Source organism: Chrysemys picta, chromosome 16, assembly GCF_011386835.1.
Source record: "Chrysemys picta bellii isolate R12L10 chromosome 16, ASM1138683v2, whole genome shotgun sequence".
NCBI lineage: Eukaryota > Metazoa > Chordata > Testudines > Emydidae > Chrysemys > Chrysemys picta.
This window is the reverse complement of record NC_088806.1, coordinates 26,331,101-26,355,759: the sequence shown is the minus strand read 5'-3', so window position 1 is coordinate 26,355,759 and position 24,659 is coordinate 26,331,101. Positions and strand designations below refer to the sequence as shown.

The 24,659-nt window shown below is 52.9% G+C and overlaps 2 protein-coding genes across 4 annotated transcripts in view; one reads left to right on the top strand and one right to left on the bottom strand.

The window, feature by feature from the left end:
- The window catches only part of CBL (Cbl proto-oncogene), a 52,738-nt gene extending 45,675 nt beyond the window's left edge, over positions 1-7,063 (top strand). Inside the window, exon 16 of the mRNA XM_005303777.5 lies at positions 2,234-7,063. Coding sequence (XP_005303834.1) covers positions 2,234-2,514 — 281 coding nt within the window. The 3' untranslated portion in view covers positions 2,515-7,063. The remainder of the gene's footprint in view (positions 1-2,233) is intronic.
- A 2,093-nt stretch (positions 7,064-9,156) lies between these two features.
- Positions 9,157-24,659, bottom strand: part of MCAM (melanoma cell adhesion molecule) — a 37,294-nt gene continuing 21,791 nt past the window's right edge. Inside the window, exons 2-17 of one of the 3 annotated variants that reach the window (XM_005303773.4) lie at positions 23,474-23,601; positions 22,880-23,090; positions 22,290-22,360; positions 21,940-22,027; positions 21,412-21,591; positions 20,839-20,966; positions 19,503-19,659; positions 19,020-19,141; positions 18,576-18,717; positions 17,161-17,282; positions 16,810-16,948; positions 14,220-14,258; positions 13,813-13,830; positions 12,761-12,902; positions 12,061-12,178; positions 9,157-10,974 (exon numbers count right to left, since the gene is read on the bottom strand). In XM_005303773.4, coding sequence (XP_005303830.1) covers positions 10,945-10,974; positions 12,061-12,178; positions 12,761-12,902; positions 13,813-13,830; positions 14,220-14,258; positions 16,810-16,948; positions 17,161-17,282; positions 18,576-18,717; positions 19,020-19,141; positions 19,503-19,659; positions 20,839-20,966; positions 21,412-21,591; positions 21,940-22,027; positions 22,290-22,360; positions 22,880-23,090; positions 23,474-23,601 — 1,835 coding nt within the window. In that variant the 3' untranslated portion in view covers positions 9,157-10,944. The remainder of the gene's footprint in view (positions 10,975-12,060; positions 12,179-12,760; positions 12,903-13,812; positions 13,831-14,219; positions 14,259-16,809; positions 16,949-17,160; positions 17,283-18,575; positions 18,718-19,019; positions 19,142-19,502; positions 19,660-20,838; positions 20,967-21,411; positions 21,592-21,939; positions 22,028-22,289; positions 22,361-22,879; positions 23,091-23,473; positions 23,602-24,659) is intronic. The other 2 variants (XM_005303774.4, XM_005303776.4) reach the window with 2 other exon arrangements.

Genomic DNA, 24,659 nt, shown 5'->3' with positions numbered 1-24,659 from the left:
TCCTGGCTAACACAGACTTGCGAAGAGAAAATCAAGGCTCACTCTGTCAAAAAATCCTGTTTGAGCCTGGGACTTCTCGTTCTGCAACTATCTAGTCACTTCTGATGGAGGCCCTGACCACCTTGGGGTTATGTCTTGCATCTTCTGGGGCTACTCTAGTGAGGAGTTCAGCATGCCTGATTCCCCCCAGGAATCAAAGGCTACTCCCAGAGGAAGAGGATGTGGCAAGGGGCTCAGAGGGAGAAGTAGGAAACAGTGCTTCCTGCTCCCAAGCCCTCTAACCTAGCAGAGACTCTAAGCAAAGAGCAGCTCAAAGTAATACCTTTCCTCTCAGATTCTCCAGGCAGCGCCTTCCAGAGGGTGTCTTCCTTGCCTTGATCAGTGCCTTCCAGGTCTTTTGCCTGGAAGTCTCAGATTCCAGCTTTCCTTCCTGCAGAGCCTCCAAGAACTATTCCCTGAACTGCTCTGCAGACTTCCAGCTCCCACTCCCTCAGGATGCTCTCCTCCAGCCCTGGGAAAAGCAGCAGGACTTGAATAGGTTTGCCACACATGCCCTTCCCTGCACCTCCTCTCATTACTCCACAGTGTTCATAGAACACCATGGGTGGGATAAAAGAGGAGCAGAATCTGCCATCTTTGTTTCCAGCTGTGCCACTGACTCACTGTGTAGCCATGGGGTTAAGGGACTTCCTGTCTCTGTGCCTCAGTTTCCCCATCTGTAAAGTGAAGATAACGGTACTGTCCTTCCTTTGTAAAGTGCCTTGAGATCTACAGATGAAAAGTGCTTTAGGAGGGCTAAGTATTATGATTTTGGGAGTTTTTGTTGCTGTCTGAATCATGGGGTATTGGCTCTTGTCAGAGGCTGGCTACTAGGTGGAATGGACCATTATGGCAATGCCTGTGCTCGATGTCCTGTACTATAGAACATAGCTTCCTTTACACTTGTAACAAGACTACATACCCATGGCTACTGTTTCAGCGTGACCTGCTGTCTCTGACACATGAGCCAGCTTATGGTGAACTACCTATTTCTAAGGCAAATTGTGGAGGGAGTTCCTGTTCAGAATTGTACGAAAGGCTTTTTGGTTATTTTTAAACTTCTTGTTTTTCTTGGAAGATGAGCGAGTTGAACTGCATGTTGGTGGATGCGGCAGCTTCAGTGAATTTGTTGCCTGTTGTGCTTTTGATATGTTTTCCAGAGAGCCTGCATTATGGTGACTGCTTCTTTCCTGACACCAGTGCTGCAGGGCTGGCTTCTTAGAACTAGATTGTTTGGGAGTTCTTACTCTAAGGACTTGTACACGTTGCAGACGTTCATCCTCTTGGAAAATGCCATCTTCAGGCACCTAAGGGGTTACCCTGAAAGGCAAATCAGACTTTCTTAAGATGTTCAACATTCATGTTGAAAAGTTTCCAGTGATTTGAAAAGTAGGACAGAATGTTTTCTACAGCTGTCAAAGGTTAAAATGAGAAGACAACTGTAAGGAACCTGGGATAGTAAACCGTGATATCTGAAGAGGTACTGTTACTAGACACGGGGCAGATTTCCACGGGTAAATCAGTGACTGGTGTTTTTGTTACCTTTTCACAAGAGGATACAACATGTGGCCCTTGGGAAGGTAGACGCTGGAATAATTCATTGTGAGGAAAGGCTGAAGAGGCTGAGTTTGTTGATCTGCTATAGCAGGGTTACTGTTACTAGGTAGGGTACCCTTCCACCGGACCTATTGCAGAGGGAGCGGGGGATGTGGTGGTGAAGTGCAAAAGCAAGAGCAGACCTGGGCCTCAGACCAGAATGGCCGGGTCTCAGTAGAAAAGAGCGGTGCCTGATAAAGTAGGTAATATGTGAGTGGTTAAACAGGGGGTTTTCCCAAGCCTTAGGAACACATTGGGATGTTTAGTGAAATCTTTTGCATATGCATTGTTTTTCCAGACCTCTCTCTTACTCTCATTTTGATATCTGAGGTTTGCTCACACAGACTTACCCAAACAGCTCCCATTTGCGTGATCTTGTTTCTATAAGCAAAACCAGTAGGGTTTACTAATTATTTATTAAACCTCTGTAACCATTTTTGTGCATCAGGGAAGAGGAGATGAGATAAACTGAACTTGAAAGGACAGGCTGGCTGAGAAAAGTGGCTTGTGATCCAGTGCTACTACAGTGTTCTAAAGCTGCCTGTTAATGCAACAAGCACTTGTTGTCTTCCAAAATAACAGTTGTTTCTCCCTCTAGGTTCTTCCGATGGCTCTCAAGTTCCAGAAAGGCCGCCGAAGCCCTTACCGCGGAGGATAAACTCTGAACGGAAAGCCGGGAGTTGTCAGCAGGGTGGCGCTGGCGGTGGCACCAGCACATCGCCCCAGCTTTCCAGTGAGATTGAGAACCTTATGAGCCAGGGATACTCATATCAGGACATTCAGAAAGCACTGGTCATTGCACATAACAATATTGAAATGGCCAAGAATATTCTCCGGGAATTTGTCTCCATTTCCTCCCCTGCACACGTGGCCACATAGCACATCACCTCCCTGCCTACAACTTCAGTGGACCAACTGCCTGGGCAGCCCACAGCCCAGCTGCAACCGCAAGGAGGAAGGGGTTCCTTGAGAGACTTTGTGCTGAATTCAGCCCTGCCTCTTAAGAGAATCAGTTATCAGGTTTCTGTGGTTCCAGATTTCAAAGCAATGGAATGAAACCAAGCGGATAGATGTGTATACAGCGTGTGTCTTGGCATCGTTTTGGAGTCCTTCACCCCCGCCTCTTGTTTGGGAGTACAGATTTGTTTCAAAGGGCATTGGTAGAAATCGATATCATGACAAGTGATTCCAGAGCTGATGCTCTGGGGGTGGGGGAGTGTTTTGTGCTGTGAATTCTAACTGAATGCTCTGAAAATGTCTCCAGGTTGATGTGGTGTGTCCTGTGGTTCATGGTACTAGATTGGGACTTGTTCACTGCTGTGTGTTTTGGCTCAGGCTTTTTAGAGCAGTCTGTAGGTGGCCCTCTGCTGGGAATACATAGGAGATGGGAAGAAATGATTAGATTGCTTCCGTTTACTGTGGCATTTCTCCTGTACCCATAATGACTGCTCACAATTTAAGTCCTCCCCTTTAGCCGGGATGCAAGTGTGACTGGCAGCAGTCAGGTATTTTTAACTCCTTAGTGCTGGGAGATGGATTTCTCTCACCATGGATCGCATTGCCGGCACTGGATTCCAGGGAGTTAGATAGGTTGAACTTTGGAGAAGGGGGGGGGGGGAGGGGAGGCGCGTCTTTTGGAGAGGGTAGGCATGGAGAACTGGCTGCTGTTTATCCTTTTAGCCCAGAGCATTCTGTGCTTCAGTGCTTCAACTTGCTTACAGCTGTGCTGGACTTGAGCAGCTACCACTGGATATTCCCATGCACTCTTTCTATAGGAATGTTGCATCTGGTAAATATGATGATTTATTTATCTAAATTGCATGGCGGCTATAGCACACCAGTGGCCTTCACACACATTCCATCCTCTCCTTTAGAGAGCGCTTGTGGGAGCCACTCACCTGTGTGCCAGGTTTTTGTGGACTAGGTAGGTGCAACCGATGTATCTCATCAGTATCGTGTCTGCTTTGTAGTAAAAATGCAACAAAATTCTCTGAGGCTGTCTGCCACAATAATATGGGGCTTGCTTTCCCTTTCTTACACCAGGGAAGTGTCAGAGCTTGTGTCAGACAGGAGAGCAGAGGAAATTGTGTAGTTGTGAAACAGTCAAACTGGACTTTAAAAGTTGGTGTTCAACTATTATTTTGGAAAAACCTGACTTGCTAGTATCCTGCTTAGTCAATCCCTTTCAATTTGTGTCGCTTTGGTGTTCACGAAGTGACTGATTCCGTCAGAGAGGAATTAAATCAAATAGAGATACAGAGACCATAGTCTGACAAATGGACAAAATGCGCCTGTATTCAGTGCACATTAACTTTTCAGATTGTGCCTGCAATTATTTGGCTCGCTGTTGAATGTCAGTAGTATGAATGAACAGCATTTGTGACTAAATGAATATTTATGGCTTGAAATATCTGTACGGGGGTGCGAGACTGTTTGTTGTAGTTCATCCCTTGACAGAATTTGGTAATCAGATCAGCACCCCGAAATTGACAGAGGGACTTCACCAAGAGTAATAGCAAATGTTACAGAAGGGAACAAAGTACTAGATTCTCATTTTATGTGGAACATAATGATTCTCTCTGAATCGACAGCCTTATCGTTGTAAGTGCAGTGGGATCCAGGTGACATAAACGCAGGGACTGTCCTCTTTCCTCCCTTCTTTGGTAAAGAAAATATTGTCTGGAATGCTAGGGAGAGCAACTCTCTGGGCGGTACAGTCACTGCCCATCAGTATTGCTTCTGTTTCATTGCCAGAGTTATAATTTGCAAACACAGCCTGATGCTGTGGTTTGCGTTGGTGCGAGCTGTGGGAGATGCTGACTGTTCACTGTAATAGTGCAAAGTCAAGTCGTGTGACTTCAGCGTGAGTTTCATGTGCATCACTGAGGGCAGAGTCCAGCCCTAGTGAAGTTTTGAGCTGTAGAGAGAAGGGTGATGGTCTGCCCTCCATGGAATATACCTTTTCTCCTGTTCCTCTGCCTACGCACATGACAGACAGCAACTAACATGTCATGTCTTGTTGTTTTGTGTGAAATGCTGTGACAACAATACATAGCAGGCCCTGGTCAGCATGTCTTTCCGACCTTGTTAAAAAGCAGGTCTCGTGCAGGAACAGCTGAGGTTGGTACACGGGCAGCTCTATTCTCTTATTACATCTGCATGACACAGTGGTAGTTTTGATCCTGACCAAGCAATTTCTGGAGTATCCAAATCATTTCCTGGTCTGTGTGTGTTCAAAATGTGCTTCAGAAGCAAATAGTGACCCTTCTGATGTGAAGACTACTCTTTTCTACCCCTTCTTGGTATCTGTCTCCAAAGCTGCCACTAACACGTTGGTTTTGCAGCCATTTCGCTTATAACTTTCTCTGCCAGGTCAGCCTGGATGTTTCAGTGTGCCCGGTGGCTGTATTTTCAACAGGGTGGTAGTGTTTCTGCCGTTGCTGCAGAGCAGTTAAATTTAACCAGCTAAAAAGCCTTAACCTCTTGTCCTGCCATGCAGAGCGCATGTTGTTCAAAGTAGCAGTGTGCTATTCCTTGTGGACAGTCCATTTTCACAGGCTCGTCCTGTTGCTAAATAGATCATGCCTAGCAAAGCTTTGACAGACCTCTTTTCAGGGGAGGTTCATTGCCTGTGGACACCATTCCAGGATTAGAGATTTGAAGGCAATCCTTGTGGTGTGGATCTCTGACGTTGTTTTTATGCATGTGTCCTTTCTGCCCACTGTTTGTGTCTTAAACTTATCTGAGAAACTTAAGTGGCTTTTTCTCCTTGAACACGTGAATGTTTGTTACAGTCTGTGAGTGTTGCAGAAGCATAGCCAAGCCAACGGCGTTTCCTGAGGTGGTTCTCTGTGGAGTAAAGTCAAGCACCTTGTGGTGTATTTTCCTTGCTGCTTTTCTTTTGCAGAGGTAACCTTATGATTGCCCCATCCCACCCCTGTGTCTTTATTCCAAAAGCTCAACTTCTTATTTTACTTTAAAAGAAAGAAATGGGAAAAAAAAAAGCAAGCCAAATGTCTAGTGCCTTTCTTAAGGGAATGCTGCATCTCCAGGCTGGATCCGAGTACCCTCTTGTGAAAACGTAGAGCCTCAACTAGACTAGCTTTACAGATGCCTGTGAGTGCAACTGCTTTGAAGGGGACGGAAGGGGGGGTGGGCGGGAGGAACGAGAGAGAGAGATGGGCAAGAGTTGCTTCAAAGATGACCCTGTGTTTTGTAGCATTTCAACTGTGGAGGTTTCTTACCTTATCCCTGTTACTAACAGTGACTTGTCTGGATTGGTGCTGTAATAAGCTTGGTGTGAAGACAGTAGAATTGTAATACAGGATTCTTTTTGCTTTTAACAAAACCAATCAGAGTTCTGGTCATAAAAATGCTGTTTGTCCCCCACCTCTCCCCCCAGGAAACAAAGCAAGCAAAATACAGTGCAGTGAGAGAGGAGTTTCACCAAGTGACCATCGGCAGGTAGCTGTGGCTGCAGATGTGTGTCCCCCATTCCGAGTTTCCAGCCACTCCCTCCCAATTGTATGGGAATCTACAAGACAACCAATTCCCCCAGGAGGGCGGTAACAGCCATGCTGTGACTCCTCTAGCTGGAGAAATCTGCCTGCTGACCTGCACTTGTCTTGTTCCTCTCCGCAGGTGTTGCAGATTTAAGCATTAAGCACTTAGTGCCTCTCTGCTGGTTTGCAGTGGCTTTTGCTTTCTTTGTCAACACAGCTTTCCCCATGTGTCCCTAACTGCTACCCAAATCCCAGGGCAGCTGGCTAGGTTTGGGGAACCGCACATTGCTTTATGCACTAAGACTCTGTACATCTTTCCAGCTAATCTCGGGGCAGAGTCGTTGCTGTACATGTGCATTTTAGCTGACTAAGGACAAAAATGCAATTCTTGTGGCTTTTTTTGATGTGCCCCAGTTTAAAATCAGAGCAGGAAACAAGAACATTATTATTTTTTAAATTCCTAATATAAATCTTTTTTTTTAAATTCATGGTGGGGGAGGAAGAGTAGCTTTATTTCTCTTGAATAATGAATACCAATTTATATAATATCAGTGTTAAAATGTTGAGATTTTCACAAAATATTTTAAGAAGTATAATAGTGTCATTAATATAAAACAAATTTATATTCGCAGTATTTAATCCTTTCAGACCTGTAAAGAATAAGAAAAACAGAAGGTAAATATTCTTACAGAAAGTAGCTGAGCTTTAAGGTTCATTTGATTTAAAGTCCTCATTTTGTTTTGCAAATACATTGTTAATGTTTAGAAGTTATACTAATGTTATTTATTAATTTTTTTCATTCTTGTATGCAGCCCACTAAAGAGCTTTTTTGTTTTGAATTTCATGCACCTGTGTCAGTTTAAAAAAAAAAAATACAAAACAAAACAAAGTTTTATTTTTAAATAAATTTCCTTTGTTGTAGCATATCAGTGAGGTGGTCTTAATGTGATTCATGGAAAGCATTGCTCTTGAAACTATCACAAGCATGTTCTATGTAACAGGGATGCACATTCAAAGCTGAAAACTACTGACTGGGTGTTCTTACCAACCAAAGGAACTGATAAAAGGTACCTGAGACCTTTTAAAGGTTATTTGGTACATCCTAATACAAACTGGTTTTATTAGGGTGGACAGCTAAGGCCTGGTCTACACTAGAAAAGATATACCCGTATAACTGTGTCTGTTACAGGTGGATTTTCCCCCCGCTGGCATAGTTATACCAGTACAAACCCTAGTGTGGATGAAGTTATACTGGTACAGACGCTCCCCGGGTTACGCAAACCCAGAACGGAACGCTTTCTGTAAGTCAGGGAGTGTCTGTATATGGTGTATTTTGCTTCCTGAACTGGAGTATGGTATAAACACTTATACCAGTATAGCTGCATCCACACTAGGGGGTTTTTCAGCATCAGTCATACCAGTGTAGTTAAACCGGCAAAACGCTAGTGTAGACAAGTCTTGAGACGCTGCAAGTTTGTCTTAAACTGCACAGCCCTACTGAGTGAGGATTGCTCCTCATTCACAGAACTTTGGTCTCCTGCTAACACACGGGTTGTTAACACTGCCTCTTCTGAGCAAAGGTGGGAAATATAGGAAAAAGGACCTGTCGCCAGCTGCTGGGATTCTAGGAAAGCATGTGCTTCTTAGGCAATGCAAACTGGTACCTGAGAGACCTCATTCTTATAAGAGACAAATGAGAAATTCCCCTCTCGAGTTGAGGGGGGAGGGGGACATGATGGACTCTTGACCTCTTATGAGAGATGACGGTCGATAGATCTTTCCTGAAACACTTCTGTCTGCTTCCTCTATAGCAGCAGCACAACTAGGGAGGTAAGTCGGGGTGGGCAAACTAGGGCTCATTGGCCACATCTGGCCTGTCAGACCTTTTAGTCCGGCCTTCGAACTCCTGTCGAGGAGCAAGGTCGGGGGCTTGCCCCGCTCCGCATGGCTCCTGGAAGCAGTGGCATGGCGGGCATGTCCCCCCTCCAGCTCCTACGTGTAGGGGCAGCCAGGGGGCTCCGCACGCTGCCCCCGCCCCAAGCACCGGCTCTGCAGCTCCCGTTGGCCTGGAGCCAGAGGGGGGATATGCCACTGCTTCCGGGAGCTGCTTGAGGTAAGTGCCAGCTGGAGCCTTCTCCTCTGGCCACCTTCTGCACCCCAATCCCTTGCCCCCCAATCCCTCTCCCCCCCGAACCCCTTGGTCTCAGTCCAGAGCACCCTCCTGCACCCCAAACCCCTCAGCCCCACCCCAGAGTCTGCACCCCCAGCCAGAGCCCTCACTCCCCCCTGCCCCAGCCCGGAGCCCCCTCCCACACCCTGAACTCCTCATTTCTAGCCCCATCCCCAGCCAGAGCCCACACCCCAACCCCCAATTTCATGAGCATTGATGGCCTCTCATACAATTTCCATATCCAGATGTGGCCCTCGGGCCAAAGTTTGCCCACCCGTGTGAGGTGGATATAAACCAAATTCAGTCCAACAAATGAGAGCCCCAGTTCTTGTGTTGGAGGGCTGGTCTACATTGGGGGGGGGATCGATCTAAGATACGCAACTTCAGCTACGCAAATAGCGTAGCTGAAGTCGAGGTATCTTAGATCGAATTACCTGGGGTCCACACGGCGCGGGATCGACGGCTGCGGCTCCCCTGTCGACTGTGCTACCGCTGCTCGCTCTGGTGGAGTTCTGGAGTTGACGGTGAGCGCGTTCGGGGATCGATATATCGCGTCTTAACGAGACGCGATATATTGATCCCGGATAAATCGATTGCTACCCGCCGATACGGCGGGTAGTGAAGACGTACCCTAAGTGGGAATGCAGTAGTAGTGCCTGACCCAGTTGCAGGCATATATTATAAATGCAGTAGATGAATGAGGGGTGAAGAGAGGAGGAGGTGAAAGCACATGCGCTGAAGTCATGCATTGGACAGTCCAAGTGTACAATCCACACCTAGGGAATGTCACCACCCCTAATTTAGTTTCTCACTGCACCATTGTGAATTGAGACAAAGTACAGCCAGTCCTGGAAGTATTTTGGCTTTTTATTTTCACATATATAAAAAAAACCCTGCAGATATCAGACAAACTCTTAAATTTACACACAAACCAACAAAAATATATATATATATAACAAAAGCTTTTGCTTCTGATATTTCTAGCTCACAAGTACAGCTCACCCTTTTTGTTAATGAGTTGGTTGCATCTGCTGCTGCAGAGAGTCTCATTAACCACTGGGGAAGTTGGGTGCATGGGGAAGGAGCCGCTATTGTTTTGCCCAGTGTTAATGTAAGGCTGTTTGTTGCTTAAGTGTTGGAGGAATGGAAAATAAATGGCTGGTTAAGTAGCAGCTATGGAGGGTGTATGCCTAGATGAAACAAGTTCTACAACTTGGTTTACTTCTCTAATAGGAATCGAGACGGAAAAGCAAGGGGCTCATCTCCTCAGTGTTCGCCTGGGGGCGGGGGAGAGGTCCTAGGGCTGATGGAAGCAACAGCAGTATATGCTTGCAGGCTGGGTGTTATCAGTGAGGTGGTGTTCTATTTGGTATCTCTGAGATAGCACCAGTTCAATATTCTGTGGGAGCTCAGTTCGGTCAGTTTCCCTTCTTGTTCACAGTTGTTACCTGTCGCCCCGGCCTAGGCCAGAGACTGGGATTTTAGTCAAGGATATGTAATGTTTTATGTAGTGAGAATACTTTAAAAAAAAAACAACAACAAAACCCTAGAGAGGTGCCAATTTCTAAGCATGGCATAAAGCTTCTCTTCATCAGCCTTGACTTTAGACATGGTCGTCTGGAGGGCCTGCTCCTTTCAGCAGCGGTACAGCTTAATTAGAAATCTGCTCAGGGTAGCCACGTTCCTCAGGGAGGTGGCAGGTGAGAAACTCAGCTACGCAATGTCACATCATGCAGCTTTAAAACTTTCATATGAGCGTACTGTTGGGTCCAGTCCCTGCCGAAACCTCAGAACGACTGGGAGGCCCTGGTTTTTACTTCACATAGAACAGAGATCCTTTCCTTTCAGCTACTTGTTCTCAATAGAGTCACTTTGGGGAAAAACAAAATCAACTCTTCCAAGAATGGAGCGCTCTACCTGCATTTCACCGGTGCAAGTTGAGAGGCTGTGAATCTAAACCAGCAAAACCAAAACAGTTAAGGGAAAAGCTAAGAGAACTAACCATTTGGCATCCTACAATCCACCAGGTAAATTCCACCCCCTATCTGTAATTCATACTGTGCACCCATTGTTCAGAGACTTATCTGGATGCTGCTAATCTAATACGGGTTGTGGGGTTGGGGTTTTTTCACTTGGAAGGAGCTCCAATTAAAAGCACAACTCTAGCCCCGACAAACCCAGACTGCCTAGCGCTCTAGCCTACTTTCAGGGGGGCAGGGGGGACTTATCTGCTGTGAATTTTAGGTAAAAGGCTTCTAGACTCTCTCCCCCCCTCCCCCCGAGCACACACACAACTGGAACAATAAAAAGCTAAAGGTAACATTCCTGATAAGGCCTTAAATTCTTCCACCTATCAGGGCAATGTGGATGTTTTTCAAGAATTGGTTTTTGGCCTCTGAAGCAGTAAGTCAGTCCAGCTCTGCCGCTGCTAGTGTGGTATCTTTCAGACCCTTGGCTAGTGTAATGGCCATGGGGGGGGGGGGGGGCGTGGGGGGTGAGGTATTCCTCCCTGCAGAGCAGTCTCAGCGCTGTGATGCATTTCAAGGTCTCTGGCCATGCTCCCGGGGAGCTGGAGCAGGGTTGGGAGGTGGCGATCCAGGAACAGGAAAGGAAAAAACACACGGCGGGTCCCTCACTCTAGTTCCTCAGATCGATGTATTTCTCTGCCTTTGGACAAGAAATAAGGCATTAGAGGTAATCAGAGTGCAGGTTCTCCCTCCCCCCACATGTGAAAACACCAGCTGCTCGGAGCCAACCCAGTGCAATGTTCCGGGGTAAGTGTGACTCCTGGAGCAGGAGGCCCCTCCTTACACCGTTCTGTGGTTGAGTGATGATCTGAAGGCTACCGGGGCGTGTGCTCTCATACGCCGATTTGCATTAAACAAAGGAACATGGGAGCTGAACTGGAACTGTCCAACTGGAAACCTCTGCATATTAAAACTCGACAAAGTGCTTTAGGATAAATGGCAGGAACAATCCTATATTGGTGGTGGTGGTGGTGGGGAAACTGCCTCTTTAATTACTTTTACCCTGTGGAGCAGCTTCCCCAGGAGAGAGGGAGAAAGCTCTCCTGCAGCAGAGCCCAGGAGTTAGGGCTGCTACCTTCTTTTCCTCCTCATTGCAGTCCCATGGCTTAGGACGCCCCCTGCCCTGGTGGTCGTGGATCCCGTTATTAGGCACCTACCTAGCATCTAGGGAGTCTAGGTCCCTACCTGGGCTTTGCGGAGGCCAGAGATTCTCTAGCCTGGAACGCCTACACCCTTTAGCTCCGGGCCAGGCTGACCGCAAACGAAGAGGGGACAGGGAAACCTAAGGGCCGGAATCTGTGCTTTCTCCTGGGAGCCAGGGGAAGTGGCCAAGTTCACGGGGAGAGCGCTGAGGAGCGGGAAGGGAAAGTTTAGAGCAGAAGGGAAAGCAGTTTCAACACCGCTACTTCCCACTAGCATGCAGCAACATATCCCCATCTCAGCCCCGGCGCTGACTGAGGTGAAATGAAAGCCTGGCACCACGAGGTCCCTCCACTTCCCTTATTTACTGCTGATGATGATGGATAATGAAGGCCCATGCAAGATCAGGGGTGCTGGGGACAGCAGTTGACAGCTTCTTCCCCAGCTCCAAGGAGGCGTGCCCTCTGTGTGAACGGCAGGGCAGAGACTCCCCCTGTGCCCGTCAAGCATCACTGCTGTTCCTGGCCAGAGGCTGGAAAGGGCCAGCCCAGCCCCCGGAAGGTAATTGCATGGAGAGCTGTCCTACCTGGTCACCTGCAGGTCTCTTCTCGCCGTTGGCACCCTGCAGAAGCCCCGCCTCTTCGGGAAGTTTATCTGACTTAACTTCAACTACAATCTCGTCTTTACGGGCATCTGGCCTGGTGCTAGGGGGAGGGAGGTGACAGTTTTCAGACATGTTTGAGGTACCTGAGTGCCTACGGGCTGAGGCGCGGGAGTCCAGGCCCTTGGGCTGATTCCTACAGGCTCCCAGAGGGCAGAAGGAACAGGAGTCGGAGTAAAATCAAACTACAGGCTGAGGGAAGCTTTCAACGACTCCAGCCTCTGCCAGTAGGAGGTGCTGTAGGGAAAGGGGCAGGAGCCCTGGGATAGCAGCCATGCTCAGTGCTGCTGGAGTGTGGGGATCGGAGCTACTCTGGTCACACACGGCATGGCTGGCTGATGGGGAAACTCAGCTGTGGCTCCCTACAGCACCTGCTTCGGGAGGCTGTGCCGGGAGCCTTTGCTGCGGGGAAGCTCTTGGCTACTCTACATCCAGGCCGCCCGCCCCTCCCCCCCCCCCCAGCATGAGAACGGCCGTGAGGCATCCTAGCCCTTCCGGGGGTGGTGAGGGGAGAGCAAGGCGCCTGAATGGGATGAGATGGGAAGCGTGAATGATTCGGTGCGTCTTTGAGCCAAGCCCTCGCTAGCTGGGAGGCGCGAGCGCTGCGGGCGCGAGCTATGCTTACATGTCCTGCTTCCCGGTGCGGTTGCAGGGGATCTTGCCTTTCTTGTGCAGGAAGTAGAGCACGGCGCCGAGCACGGCGATCACTAGGATGCACACGATGACCGCCACGATGATCACGCCCTTGCTCTCCTGGGTCTTTTGCTCTGCTCGCAACAGACAGGTGCCGTTACTGCCTGACCCCCACGGCTTCCCCGAGAGAGGCCCGTCGCCTTCCACTCGCGGCAGTAGTAGGCAGCACGCTTACCTCTCCCCGGGCTGCATCGGAAGTGCACTGAAGGGGCAGGGGGTAGGATGGGTAGCGGGGAGGCACCAGGAAGAGAGGGGGATGCATGCAGCACAGTTAGCACAATGCACCGGGGGGACCTCGGGTTCTGTTCCTAGCCCCGCTGCTGGCTTGCTGGGGGGAATAATATGGATGTTTGTAACTGTGCTGTGTATTAGGCGGTAACTCCAGTGATGGGAGATCCCCTCCCATTGACGGAGGTCGTGTCTTCACTGGCGCACAGCCGTTGTGCTGCAGGGTAGCGTGTCAACAAGCCGTCAGTGACTTCGGGTCCTAAGGCTCCAGGCGACTTGGCCTCCTACGTGCTTAAGCCACTTCTGGAAATGAGCCTTAGGCACATTTCACCCATCGTCTAAAACCTCGGTCGGCTTTGAAACGCTCCGCTGACATGGAAGCACTTCTTATCCAAATACCGGGTTTCCGGCTCTAATTTAGACCTCCCTCTGCAGCATGTGCCCCCCAGTGCCAAGGACTGAGGGCATGAGAGCCCAGCTGAGTGAAAGCCAAAGAGTGGGGTGGAAACTAGGGGAAGAGGGGCCGGAAGGAGTCACATTCTAGTGCCCGTTTCTGGGGTGTAACGGGAGGGCCGCACTCTGCAAACAGTGCGGGGGACACAGCCATCAACACAGCTGTAGGCAAAGGGGAAGGCTGGGAGTAGGTGCCTGGAGGGCACAAGAAGCGGTGCAAAGCGCTCACGCAATGAAAGCAGGCTGGGGGTCTCAGGAGGGAAGGGACCAGCTGGGAGGCAGGGGGTCCTGTGGGTTACTGACCTTTCTTGATGGGTTCCGCTAGAATGGCAATAAAGAATGGAGAGAGAGTGCTGAATGAAGCCCATCCCTCCCCGGGTTGGGAAGGCGCTGGACAGACATTCACCCCATTGGCTCCGGGACTTAACCGCCCATCCCCATGCCCCAGGGCAGCTCACAGGGTCTGAAGTTTAGATCTAGGTGCCCATGGCATCTCTCCATACCAGGACACCAAGGGGTGACTCGAAGGGATGCGGCTGCTATTCCCCATCCACCCCCATCTTCAAGGGGCCTGGGCAGCACTGCTTGGCCATTCTGGGCGCTCAGTCTCATCCCTGCCCCTCCACAGGGGTGCTTAATGGGTGGGTGAGATCGCCTCCCTTCGACCACGGCCGGGACCATTGTTCAGCACTGTCCCTGGGGGCACTTACCGGTAGTGTTGCCAATAGGAGGAGACATCGTCGTTGTTCCTGTAATGAAGACAGACACAGGCTGGTTGATTTGCTTCCTCCCCTCTCTCTCTGCGGAGCTGGGAGTGAAGGGTGCCCCCAGCAGCATCCCAACCCAGCGCACTTCTCTGCACTAGCTAGAGGGAGACTCCAGCCTTGGACCATCTGTCTTGCAGAGTGTCATTGAAACGCCAGGGGCTGGAGCGGGCTAGCATTCCCTACCCCTATGCACGCCCCCGGGCAGCTTTGCAAACATGCTCACTGGCTTCCCCCAGCTAGTTACAGATTCACCTGTGTGCACAGTCCTCTCCTGCCACAGGGAGCCAGGTCTAACCTGGCCAAAGGGGTTGGGGGGAGGAACGAACGAGATGATGAATCATCTTTTCGACCTCCGCTTTCTAGGACCTAAATGTCCAATACAGACGCCTCTAACGAATCGTGCTAGAACGGATCACGCAGCGCGCGCTGCAGCCGGGCTTACTCTCCAGCCCAGAGAGACGTGGGGAAGAAACGGGCAGGAGACTTTGCATTTGGAAATTATCAGCCGGCACATGGGGAAGGTCAATGAGTGTTAAGTGAACTCAAGCTGCCCTCCCTGAAGCCAGGCCAACGGCCATCGGAATTCCCCTCCGCCCTTTGGCAGCTCAGATCGGAGAGCTGTGTGCATTCAGCATCCTACCTGCTGATTTGAAGGACACGAATAAGCATTGACTGCTCGGTCTTCCCCATAGCCCTGCTTTTGCATTATCAACAGTGCCGTTAACTAAGTTCCGACTGCCGAGTCTCTGCTGTTAGTCATGCCTGGGCTCCAATCCAAGCCAGCAGCTCTTTGATTCCAGGGTGAACTTGCAAATTAGGCAAATCACCATTTTACAATGAACCCCCATGACGCCTCTTTCACGGTCACTTTTTGAGTAGAACTGAGCTTTATATCTTACAGTGCAGTCTGTCACCTCTCCTGCTTAGCTCAGCCTTTGGAGTGAGGCAATCAAGGAAATATTGTAACCCCTTCGGGGCGGGGAATGTCACTTTGTGCAGCACCTAGCACGCTGGGGCCTCGATTCTGGTTTGTGGCGCACAGCAGCTCCAGTAATAACCTATGGAGGCTTTGTAAACACTAGCCCTAGAATTCACATTTTGCCCTTATGGAAGAATTTGTGGGTGGGCACGTCATACCCTGCAAAGTGGACTTGGCGTTTAGATTTATAATTCACAGGGAATTGAACCCCAAGCAAATGGTTAAGAACCAACATGTTCTTCCATCCGTGCAGCAAGAGACCAGGGAAATAGATGAATCCTACCACTGAAGAAAGAGATTCTCTCCGCACGTCTCTTCACAAAGGTGAGTTCTCTTCAAGTGAACACAGCTATGAGTTAGAATTCCTTGTTGCTCAAAAGTAAGTAGGTACCCCGTGGGTTTGTGCCGCAATCACAGTACTTTTCCTACTAGTTGTAAATAGAGAGCAAGTGGCCCTCCGTGTTCTGGTATTAATGATCTCTTTTCTATGTACGTTTAGGCTCACTGCAGAGAGGAAAACTGACTTTTACAAAGAGAGACAGAAAAGTTCCTCCTCCATTGGCAATTCGGGTCTTGTTAATCCTGCTTTCCCTGGACCCGTCTCTCCTAACTGGCTATGTTCGGCGACCAGTGACACTGGAATAAGGCTCCCAATCGGACGTTGGAGCACGTGAGTAGTCAAAGGGAATACTCATGTACTAAGAACCAGATCTTGGGAGGTGCGGTGTATCCTCAACTCCCATTGACATCAACCTGAGTAAAGGATGCTCAGCACCTGACAGGATTAGGCCTTGACAGAAAGAGGAAGAGATTATTATTAAGACTTGAAAAATGGCAGAGACGCTCAGAACGTCCTCAGCAAAATCAGACCAAGCCAGACCGGCTACTCCCGAAATGTCTCAAGTGGAACCACCAGCTTGGACAGGGGCACATGGGTGCTGTCTGTCTTTCTCCATCACGGCTTTTCTCTCCAAAAATATTTGGGGTGGAATTTTCTGATTTTTGAAAATTCGAGGGACCCAGCAGGTAGAAACGCTTTCATTTTATGTGCCCTGTCACTTCTTTCTCCAAAAATCAAAACTTTGTTTAAAAAGATTTTTTTGAGATGGCTGATATTTTGACAAAACATATATTACTTTTTTTTTTTTTTTTTTTTTTTTTTTGTACCAGCTCTGATCCTAAAGAAGGGCCCAATTCTCATTTAGGCAGAGTTCCATTTATACCCTGTCAGTGCTGCATGAATGACCATCAGGCCTGGAGAATGCAAAGCCCCTTTGCAGATCCCCTATTCTATCCATCTCTTCACAGGCAGGCTGAGATCTATTGGGGTGGTTGGGCCCATGCATTGAAGGCTACATGACTGGTGTCTGATGCTCTTGGTATATTATGTATTTTGTTTCTAATCAGAAATTTAAAAAAAAAATCATTAAGAAAACATGGTCTCCTTGTTTTGTGAATTAGAGCAGGAGGGGAGGACTCCAGTCTGGTCTGGAGTGAGAGAAGGGGATTTCCTTCATGGGGCACTTCCCCCGTCAATGTGGCCAGGAGACTTACTCCGCTTCAGCGTAAATTGATGACTGCTATTGCCAAGCTCGTTAGTGGCTGTGCAGGTGACTCCTGACTGCAGCAGGTCTGGGGTGACCTGGACGGTCAAGTTGCTGATGACGCGGTGACGGTCTGTGTGGTTTTGGACCTGGGGGGAGATGGAAGAGAGTGAGGGATGCTGCTCAGGAGGGGAAGAAGTGATCACTAGCCCATGGGTTCCCAACCAGGCCTACGACTGCCCTCCCTAGTTGTGGGTTTCCCCAAAAATATGTAACAGGAGACGCCTGAATGGAAGAGGTCAAGAATCGCGCCTAGCCCCCGGGTCCGTTCCCTGCGCCGCATCCAGCAGGTGGGTCTCACCTTTCCATTGATGCTCCACGTGATCTTGGGCTCAGGGAAGGCAGCAGCTTTGCACATCAGAGTCACCAGCTCGTTCGGTTGCACGGGCACCAGGGAATCCTTGGAACTGATCTGCGGCTTTGCTGCAGGGGAGGAAGAAACACAGAGCAGAGGGGTCAGTGTGGCCTGGGACAGATGGGACAATTACCTGCAATGTCCTTGGGAGACTGTATTGAAATAGGTTTATGTATCTTTGGGGGCCCATTGTAATTGATGAACGGTTTATGTCTTATTGTGGGCTGGGATTGTGTGGGGAGATGTGACAGCCAGGGGGGAGGGGTGTTTCAGAGGACTGGACTGAACAATGGGCCAGGCAAAAATGGAGTCTGGGAACAAAATGTGTTTAGTGCTTTTCCCTGGGGGGGGAACCAAATTCCCCACCTCTGGTTGTGCAAAACTGCAGCCTTCTGAAGCTGTGCCCTTCTGCTGATCACCTGGTTCACAAAGCCAAGATCAAAGGCCCAAGCCCTACAAAGGAATGACTGAGCTATTTATGGCTGTTTCGAATCTGAGACGCTAACCGTGGGGAGGGATAGCTCGGTGGTTTGAGCATTGGCCTGCTAAACCCAGGGTTGTGAGTTCAATCCTTGAGGGGGCCATCTAGGGATCTGGGGCAAAAATCTGTCTGGGGATTGGTCCTGTTGTGAGCAGGGGCTTGGACAAGATGACCTCCTGAGGTTCCTTCCAGCCCTGATATTCTATGATTCTATGAAAACCCAGTTGTGGGGTTTGAAGAACCTCAGGCCTGCAGTCGGGGATGACCGCTGCAGGGAGGCTCTTTGCTTGTTTGTAATCGGTTTTCTCGGCTTTCACCTTAAGAATCAATGGGCTTGCTTAGAAAGAGCTGTGCGCCGACTTGTGACTACTGGCAATGACAGCTGTTCATAGCCTCCATCGAGGAAGTGAAGCACGGATGCTGCCCTGTTCCGGCAGCCTGGCTTGCTGGGAATAAACTGCAGCCTGGAAAAACTCCAGTCAGGAGGGAGAGAAATGTGAGTCTCTGCCCAAGAGAGGTGACAGCTGAGGAGCCAGGAGCCTAGAGTGGGTGCCCTCAAGAGCCCATGGAGGGGGAAATACAGGTGCAATTATCCAGGATTGGGACATGGCCTCCCTGCAGCCATCTGCCCAGGTGGGGGGAGATGCACCAGGCACAGGGCACACTTGCATTTAACAGAGGAGTAAAGAAGTAGGGAGACTGCATGTCTCTCTGCCAGCTCATTCCTCCCAGGCCCAGGGACTGGCAGGGCTCGGGTGGAAGCAGTCAGGTGGGGACTGCGTGAACCACCAGGGCAATTCCACGGGCTCCTTGCTGGATTCTCCCCCTCCCCCAGCCTGCACAGGAAGGGGGTGGGGATACGGCGGTGGCTGGCTCTTACCGTGAACAGCGACGTACACTTGCTTGGAGCGGGAGAGGCCTGGCACCCCAGTCACAGCCACCTCGCAGCTGTAGTTGCCCGAAGATTCGAGGGTGACGTTGCTCAGTTTCAGTTGCTTTCCTGTCCCCAGCAGTTTCCCCTTCTGGAAAAAGAGACGAGCAGGCTAGTGTCCGACGGCCGCGGCCCCACCTCTTGCCCGGGAGCAGCACGTGGCTGAGGGAGCAGCTGGGTCTTCCCAAGCTTTCCAGCTCCACTGTTGGGGGGCAGGGAGAGAATCTCAGCCCCTCAGGGAATGTCCTGCCCCGGGGGAGTATTAATGAGGTTTCATCTAACTCTACAGGTCACTGGAGCACGGCCAAGGCCTCTCCTGCACGGTGCCCCGGTCCTGGCGTCACTGGAGCACTGTGCCATTGCCTGGGAGCAGCCGTCCACATGGTCCATTACCTTTTCCTTCTTCCACCGGAACTCCAAGGGCCTGGAGCCTCTGGCGTCACAGGTCAGGGCTAAGACGTCTCCCTGCTGCAGCTGGATGGGCCCCTCGGGGGTGATCTTGAGCCCTTCGAGGTCTAGGGAGAGAGCAAGCGTGGGGATGAGACACGGCGCCCTTCGTGTGGCCGAGGGCTCGCTGACACTGGTACAGAACAGAAGCTGGTTCCCAGGAGCCAACCCGGAGCATGGACACAGGCCGGCTCTGGGTGGGGGCTGCCGGAAGCGGCCGTTCTCGAATGCCCCCTCCCCCCAGCTGGGGAACCATTCCTCCGGTCAGCTGGCATCATGGGGCCCTGAGTCACCAGCCCATCAAGCTGGATGGGGGTGGGGTGTGCCTCCGCAGACAGGGGCAAGCAGCTGTGGAGCTCAATGGGAGAAGGGCTGGGATGGCCCAGGGCCCAGGGGAACCTCCCTGCCTCCCCCCCGGCCCTCCCTTACAATTCACAGACAGGTTCACCCCGGTTTCCAGGTTCATCATGGAGTCGAGGTCGAAAGTCCGGCACAGGTACCGGCCGCTGTCCTCCTTCTTGACCTTCCGCAGGATCAGCACCCCGTTGCTGGCGGTTAGATCTTTCTCCTCAGGCTGGGCACCCTCCTGAGGGGCACAAGGCAGACGGAGTGGGGGTATGTGGGCGCACACCTGGCTCGTGTTGCAGGGCCGGCTCTAGGATTTTTGCCGCCCAAAGCAAAAACAATTTTGGCCGCCCCCCCCCCCCCCCCCCGTTCTTTAATTACCCCACCCCTGGCCCCGCCTCAACTCCGCCCCTTCCCCAAATCCCCAGCCCTGCCTCCTCCCCCCCCAGGCTCTCAAGCCTAGGAGGGAGGGAGGGGGAGAAGCGGCGCACACGCCGTGGCCACTCGGAGTCTCCCCCTCCCTCCCAGGTTTGAGAGCCTGGAAGGGAGGGGGAGACTCCAAGTGGCCGTGGCGTGGGCGCCGCTTCTCCCCCTCCCTCCCAGGCTCCCAAGCCTGGGAGGGAGGGGGAGCAGCGGCGCGCGAAACGGCCGCTCGGGATCTCCCCCCCACTTCCAGGTTTGAGAGCCTGGGAAGGAGGGGGTGACCCTGAGCCGCCGCGGCGTGCGAAACAGCTGATTCGCGCGCCGCTGCTCCCCCTCCCTCCCAGGCTTGAGATCCTGGGAGGGAGGGCGATTAGCGGCGCACGAATCAGCTGTTTCGCGCGCCCTGGCAGCAGCAGCGGAGGTGAGCTAGGGCGGCCGGGGCACATTTTTAGGGGCGGTATTCTGGCGCCGGCCATGCCGCCCCTAAAAATGTGCCGCCCCAAGCACCAGCTTGTTTTGCTGGTGCCTAGAGCCAGCCCTGTCGTGTTGGCACCGGGAGCAGGGGTGGAGCTGCTGGAGGTCTGCGGCCCCTTAGTCTATTCCCCTGCCCTGGGCTGGGCTGGAACTGCTGCCCTAGTGGGGGTGGGGGGGCAGACTCTGCCTTCCATCTCTTGATCAAGCCCACTCCGCATGGGGCAGGGCTGGAACCGGTGCCCTGGCACAGCGATTATCCCTTTCCTTGAGCCGTCCAGCCCTCTGCCATAGATTCCCAGACTGGGGAAGGTCCAGGTGTAGCAAGTGTGTGGAACCCTCAGCCCCCCCCCCCCCCCCCAGCGCAGGAAGGGTGAGGATCCCCGTGCACAGGGGAGAACAGAGACAGCCTGTGGGGAGCTCAGACAGGGACTGTCAGGCAGCCCCACATTCAAGGCACACTCTGTCAGCCCCTGGGCATCCAGAGCCTGCCTGGCCTGGCCTGCCGCCCCATCCCTTTGCTCACCTGCACTTTCAGCAGGTTGTACTCGGGCGGGGGGTTCCCGTCCCCCTCGCAGCGCAGCGTCACCTCGTCCCCTTCCCGCACCTGCGGCTGGGGAGAGTGTATCACCAGGGTCAGGTTCTCCGTGGAATCTGGGATGCAGAGAGAGAGAGACATGAAGAGCTTCGGCTCAGCTGGGACCGTGGGGCAGGCAGACCAGGGGGCCCATGAGAAACTAGCAAGCGGCAAACAGGAGAGCGGGAATCTGATAGACGCTCTGGCTGGAGAGCGCAGGGAAAACAGAGTTACTCCACCTACGTCCACGCTCAAGCTTCAGCATGAGGGGCTAGAACTTGAGCAGATGCCACATGTTGCAATGTACCTCCGGCAACACCTGGAGCTGGGGGGGCAGGCATGGATCACTGCAGGCCCCCGCTACCATCCCCATGCAGAGCAACAGCCGTACGGCGTTCAGGCGGTGCCATGGAAGTTAGTCTGGTCTATTGCAGCATCAACCCCACAGCGCAGGGAGGGTTATCGCCAGGATGGAGAGTCATTCCCCTTCCCCTGGGCGTGGCTGATCAGACCCAGACTCACAGAACACGGTGAGGTTGACCTTCTCGGACGTGGCAGTCTGGTCGGCCCCCAGCAGGCGGTAGCTGACCTCGCAGTGGAAGCGGGACTGGCGGTCCTCACGGCTCACGTGGGCGAAGAGGATGCTTCTCACCGTGTACAGCCCGCTGGACTCCTTGGTGAGGGTGGAGAGGATGCTGACTTCTGCTGGGTGAAAGCAGATGATGGGGGCAGTGCCAAGAGGGATTGAGCACCTGCAGCCCCTGTTGGCTCCAAGGGACCCTCCCCCCGCTGACCCCAGGATTGCTGGAAGGAAGGAATGGGGATACACAAGCTTCTCACCCCTGGGCTGAGCAGGATTGCTGTGAGCTTCCTCACAACAGTGCCCATGGGCACTCCGTCACCGTGAGCTTCCTTGCAGCAGGATACAGGATTATCCTGAGCATTGTGATCCTGGAATTGCCTGGGCGGGCCCCTTACCCCAGCTCCGGCCCCCACAGGCTACAACGTACCTAAGCAGCCCAAGGGGAAGGAGCTGGCCCCAAAACTTACGTGTGTCGTCCTGCCACAGGGGGCTCCCGTTCTTGTACCATGTGATGTTGGGGGCCGGAAAGCCGTTCTTGCTGATGCACTCTGCGATCTGAGACAGCAAAGGGAGCGCTTGGTGCTGAAAACCTCTGGGTCCCCGCGCAGCACCCCCAGCTCCCCCCCCACACACACACACACATGGCACATGGTGCAGCTTGCACCGGACAAGGCAGTTAAGGTTCTCCCCACCCCTGCTGGCACTGTGAGCTTCTTGCCAGTAGTGTCCCACCTTCTGCTGGGTGCCTTCCCCCCAGCAGTGCTCTGACCCCCTCGGTGCTAGCCAGGCTGGGTGGGGCGCAGCTGGCTCCCCTCACCTTTGGGATCTCCTTACTCGTCACTGGGATGCCTGCGTCGTTCACCTGAATCTCAGGAGGCTCCGGGGTTTCTGGAAAAGAGCAGCAGGCCAGGCAGGCGTTTGGGGCCAGGCGGACTGAGAGGGAGGGGAAAGGCAAAGTCCCCGACCCCTCCCCAGGCTGAGCCAGCGCCACGCAAGGGGGAACCTGACCCAGCCCTTGTTCTCGGTTCTGTCCTTCGCCGTGAGCCTGTTCCTACCTTCCCGCTGCAACCCTGGGAATGGCAGCAGGGGCGGAAGCCTGTGAGGGTCTCTCCGCCTGCCGTAGATCACAAGGCGTGGGGATTAGTCTCTCTCACTAATGCCCACGCCTTGTGATCTATGGCAGGCGGGGAGACACTCGCATGCTGCCCTGCCCTAGGCTGCCGGCCTAAATCAGCCTCCAGGCCCCTAGGCCAAGCCCTGGCAGGGGCAGGCAGCCCTGAGTGGGGGAGGGGAAAAGAACATGTCAGCAGCATCGAGAGCAGGGGCTCGCGCAGAGATGCCAATCATAGGCTGTTGCCCTGCCCCTCCCATCCCCCACCCCCAGGTTCTGGGCCCAGCGGCACTCACTGTAAATGTGGAGCTTGGTCCGGTTCTCGCCCACCCCTAAGCTGCCCGCCCCGACCTGGCACACGAAGGTCCTGGCGTCCTGCAGGGTCACCCTGCTGATGGTGAAGGTAAAGTCGTTCTCCATGGCCACCCGGCCCTTGTACTCGCGGTCCGGCTCAAAGGCCTGGTCACGGACCATGTAGTAGATCTTCGTCCGGTTGTTTTTGTGGATCTAAAGGGGAAAGAGAGGGACTCGCCACTCCAGCCCAGGACTCACCAGGTGTTAGGCCCTCTTTGTGCCACCAGGTGGCGGTGGAGACTTTTGTTAGCACGGCGCCAAGGTGGCTGGTGGCGGGGAGATGGGGGAAGACTGTGTCGCTCTGACTGGGACCCCCACCACCAGCCTTTGCCAGGCCAGCAACCGAGCTGCTCCAGGGACCTTATTCCCCCTCAAACGCTCCCATGCAAGCCCCTCCTTTCTGCCCCCCACCTACATCTTCCAGTGCCCCCTGCTTCTCCCCCATCGCTGTCCCCAATGACCCTTCCCGCTGGGGGTCCCCGATCCTGCCCCATCAGTCCCCCAACCCAGGCCCCCCCACGGGCGCTGGTACTCACATAGAACCAGTTGATGTAGGCATAGTTGCTCTCCGCCGGGATGGAGAAGTTGCATGGAATCCTGGCCGTCTGGCCCAACTCCACCTCCACTGTCTCCAGCATGGAGACCTCCACCTTGCTGGCCCCAACTGCTGAGACAGGGCACAAGGTGATGGGGGGGATGCCACACAACCACTGTGCTTGAGGCAAGGGGGGTGGGCAGGAGAACGGATCCCCCATTTCCCCTCCCCACCGACACAGGCAACACTCTACATGTGCTGCTGTTGGGCCCGAACAGAGCAAAATCGGCCCCTCAGATGAGATGTGGGGAGCTGAAGACTCCAGCAAAGAGCAACACGGGACAGACCTTCCCCCAGGAGGTGCCCCGTCTGCTCCCCCACCATGCTCTGGAGGCCTTGTGGGCACCATGCCCATGCCCTGGCCTGGCACGCAGATCCCACTGCCCCCACTGGAGTGGCTCCTGTTTGTGAGATCCCTGTGCAAACACTGGCCTGCCTGCCAGTGCCCCTGAGTGGGCTTAGCACCCCCAGCCCACCATGGTGAGGGCAGCTGCTGGGGGCGCCCAGGAGGAAACCATTAGGCGAGTGCCACAGTGGGGGAGAATTTCCAAGCACTGTACAGACCTTACCAGCCCTGTTTCCCCCCAAACCAGCACAGCCCCCCCCCCATGCCTGCAAGCCAGCACAGCTCCACATCTCCCACACACCCTACTCAGCCCCATCCTCCCCACTCCCAGCTGTTCCACCCACTCTGCTCCTGGTTCCTCTCCACACACTGCCCCAGATGGTTCCCATTAGGCAGCAGTCACTGCTACTGTCCAGCTACCCTGCCATGTGCAGCCAAGTCCCCAGCCCCCTCCCATTCCCACTTTTCGCCCCAGCCCAGCCCAAGCGGGTATGTGCGGGGTGGCGATGGGATCACTGCTTGCCCAGCGAGAGCTTGTTCACCCCTGCTGGGCCGGCTCAGCCTTGCCTCTCCACGTGCAGCTGAACACCTTTGTGGCCAAGACAATAGCAGCCGAGGCCAGTAAACTCATCCCACAGCTTGGGGAACACGCTGCTTCCTTCCCCTCTAAGGGGCGCTGGCTCCGATCCAGCCCAGGCTGCGGGGCCTGGCTGCTGGGGGAGTGGGATGGGGCACAGGCCTTTCCCCACTAGGGACCCAGCTGAGGCTGGGGGGGAGCACA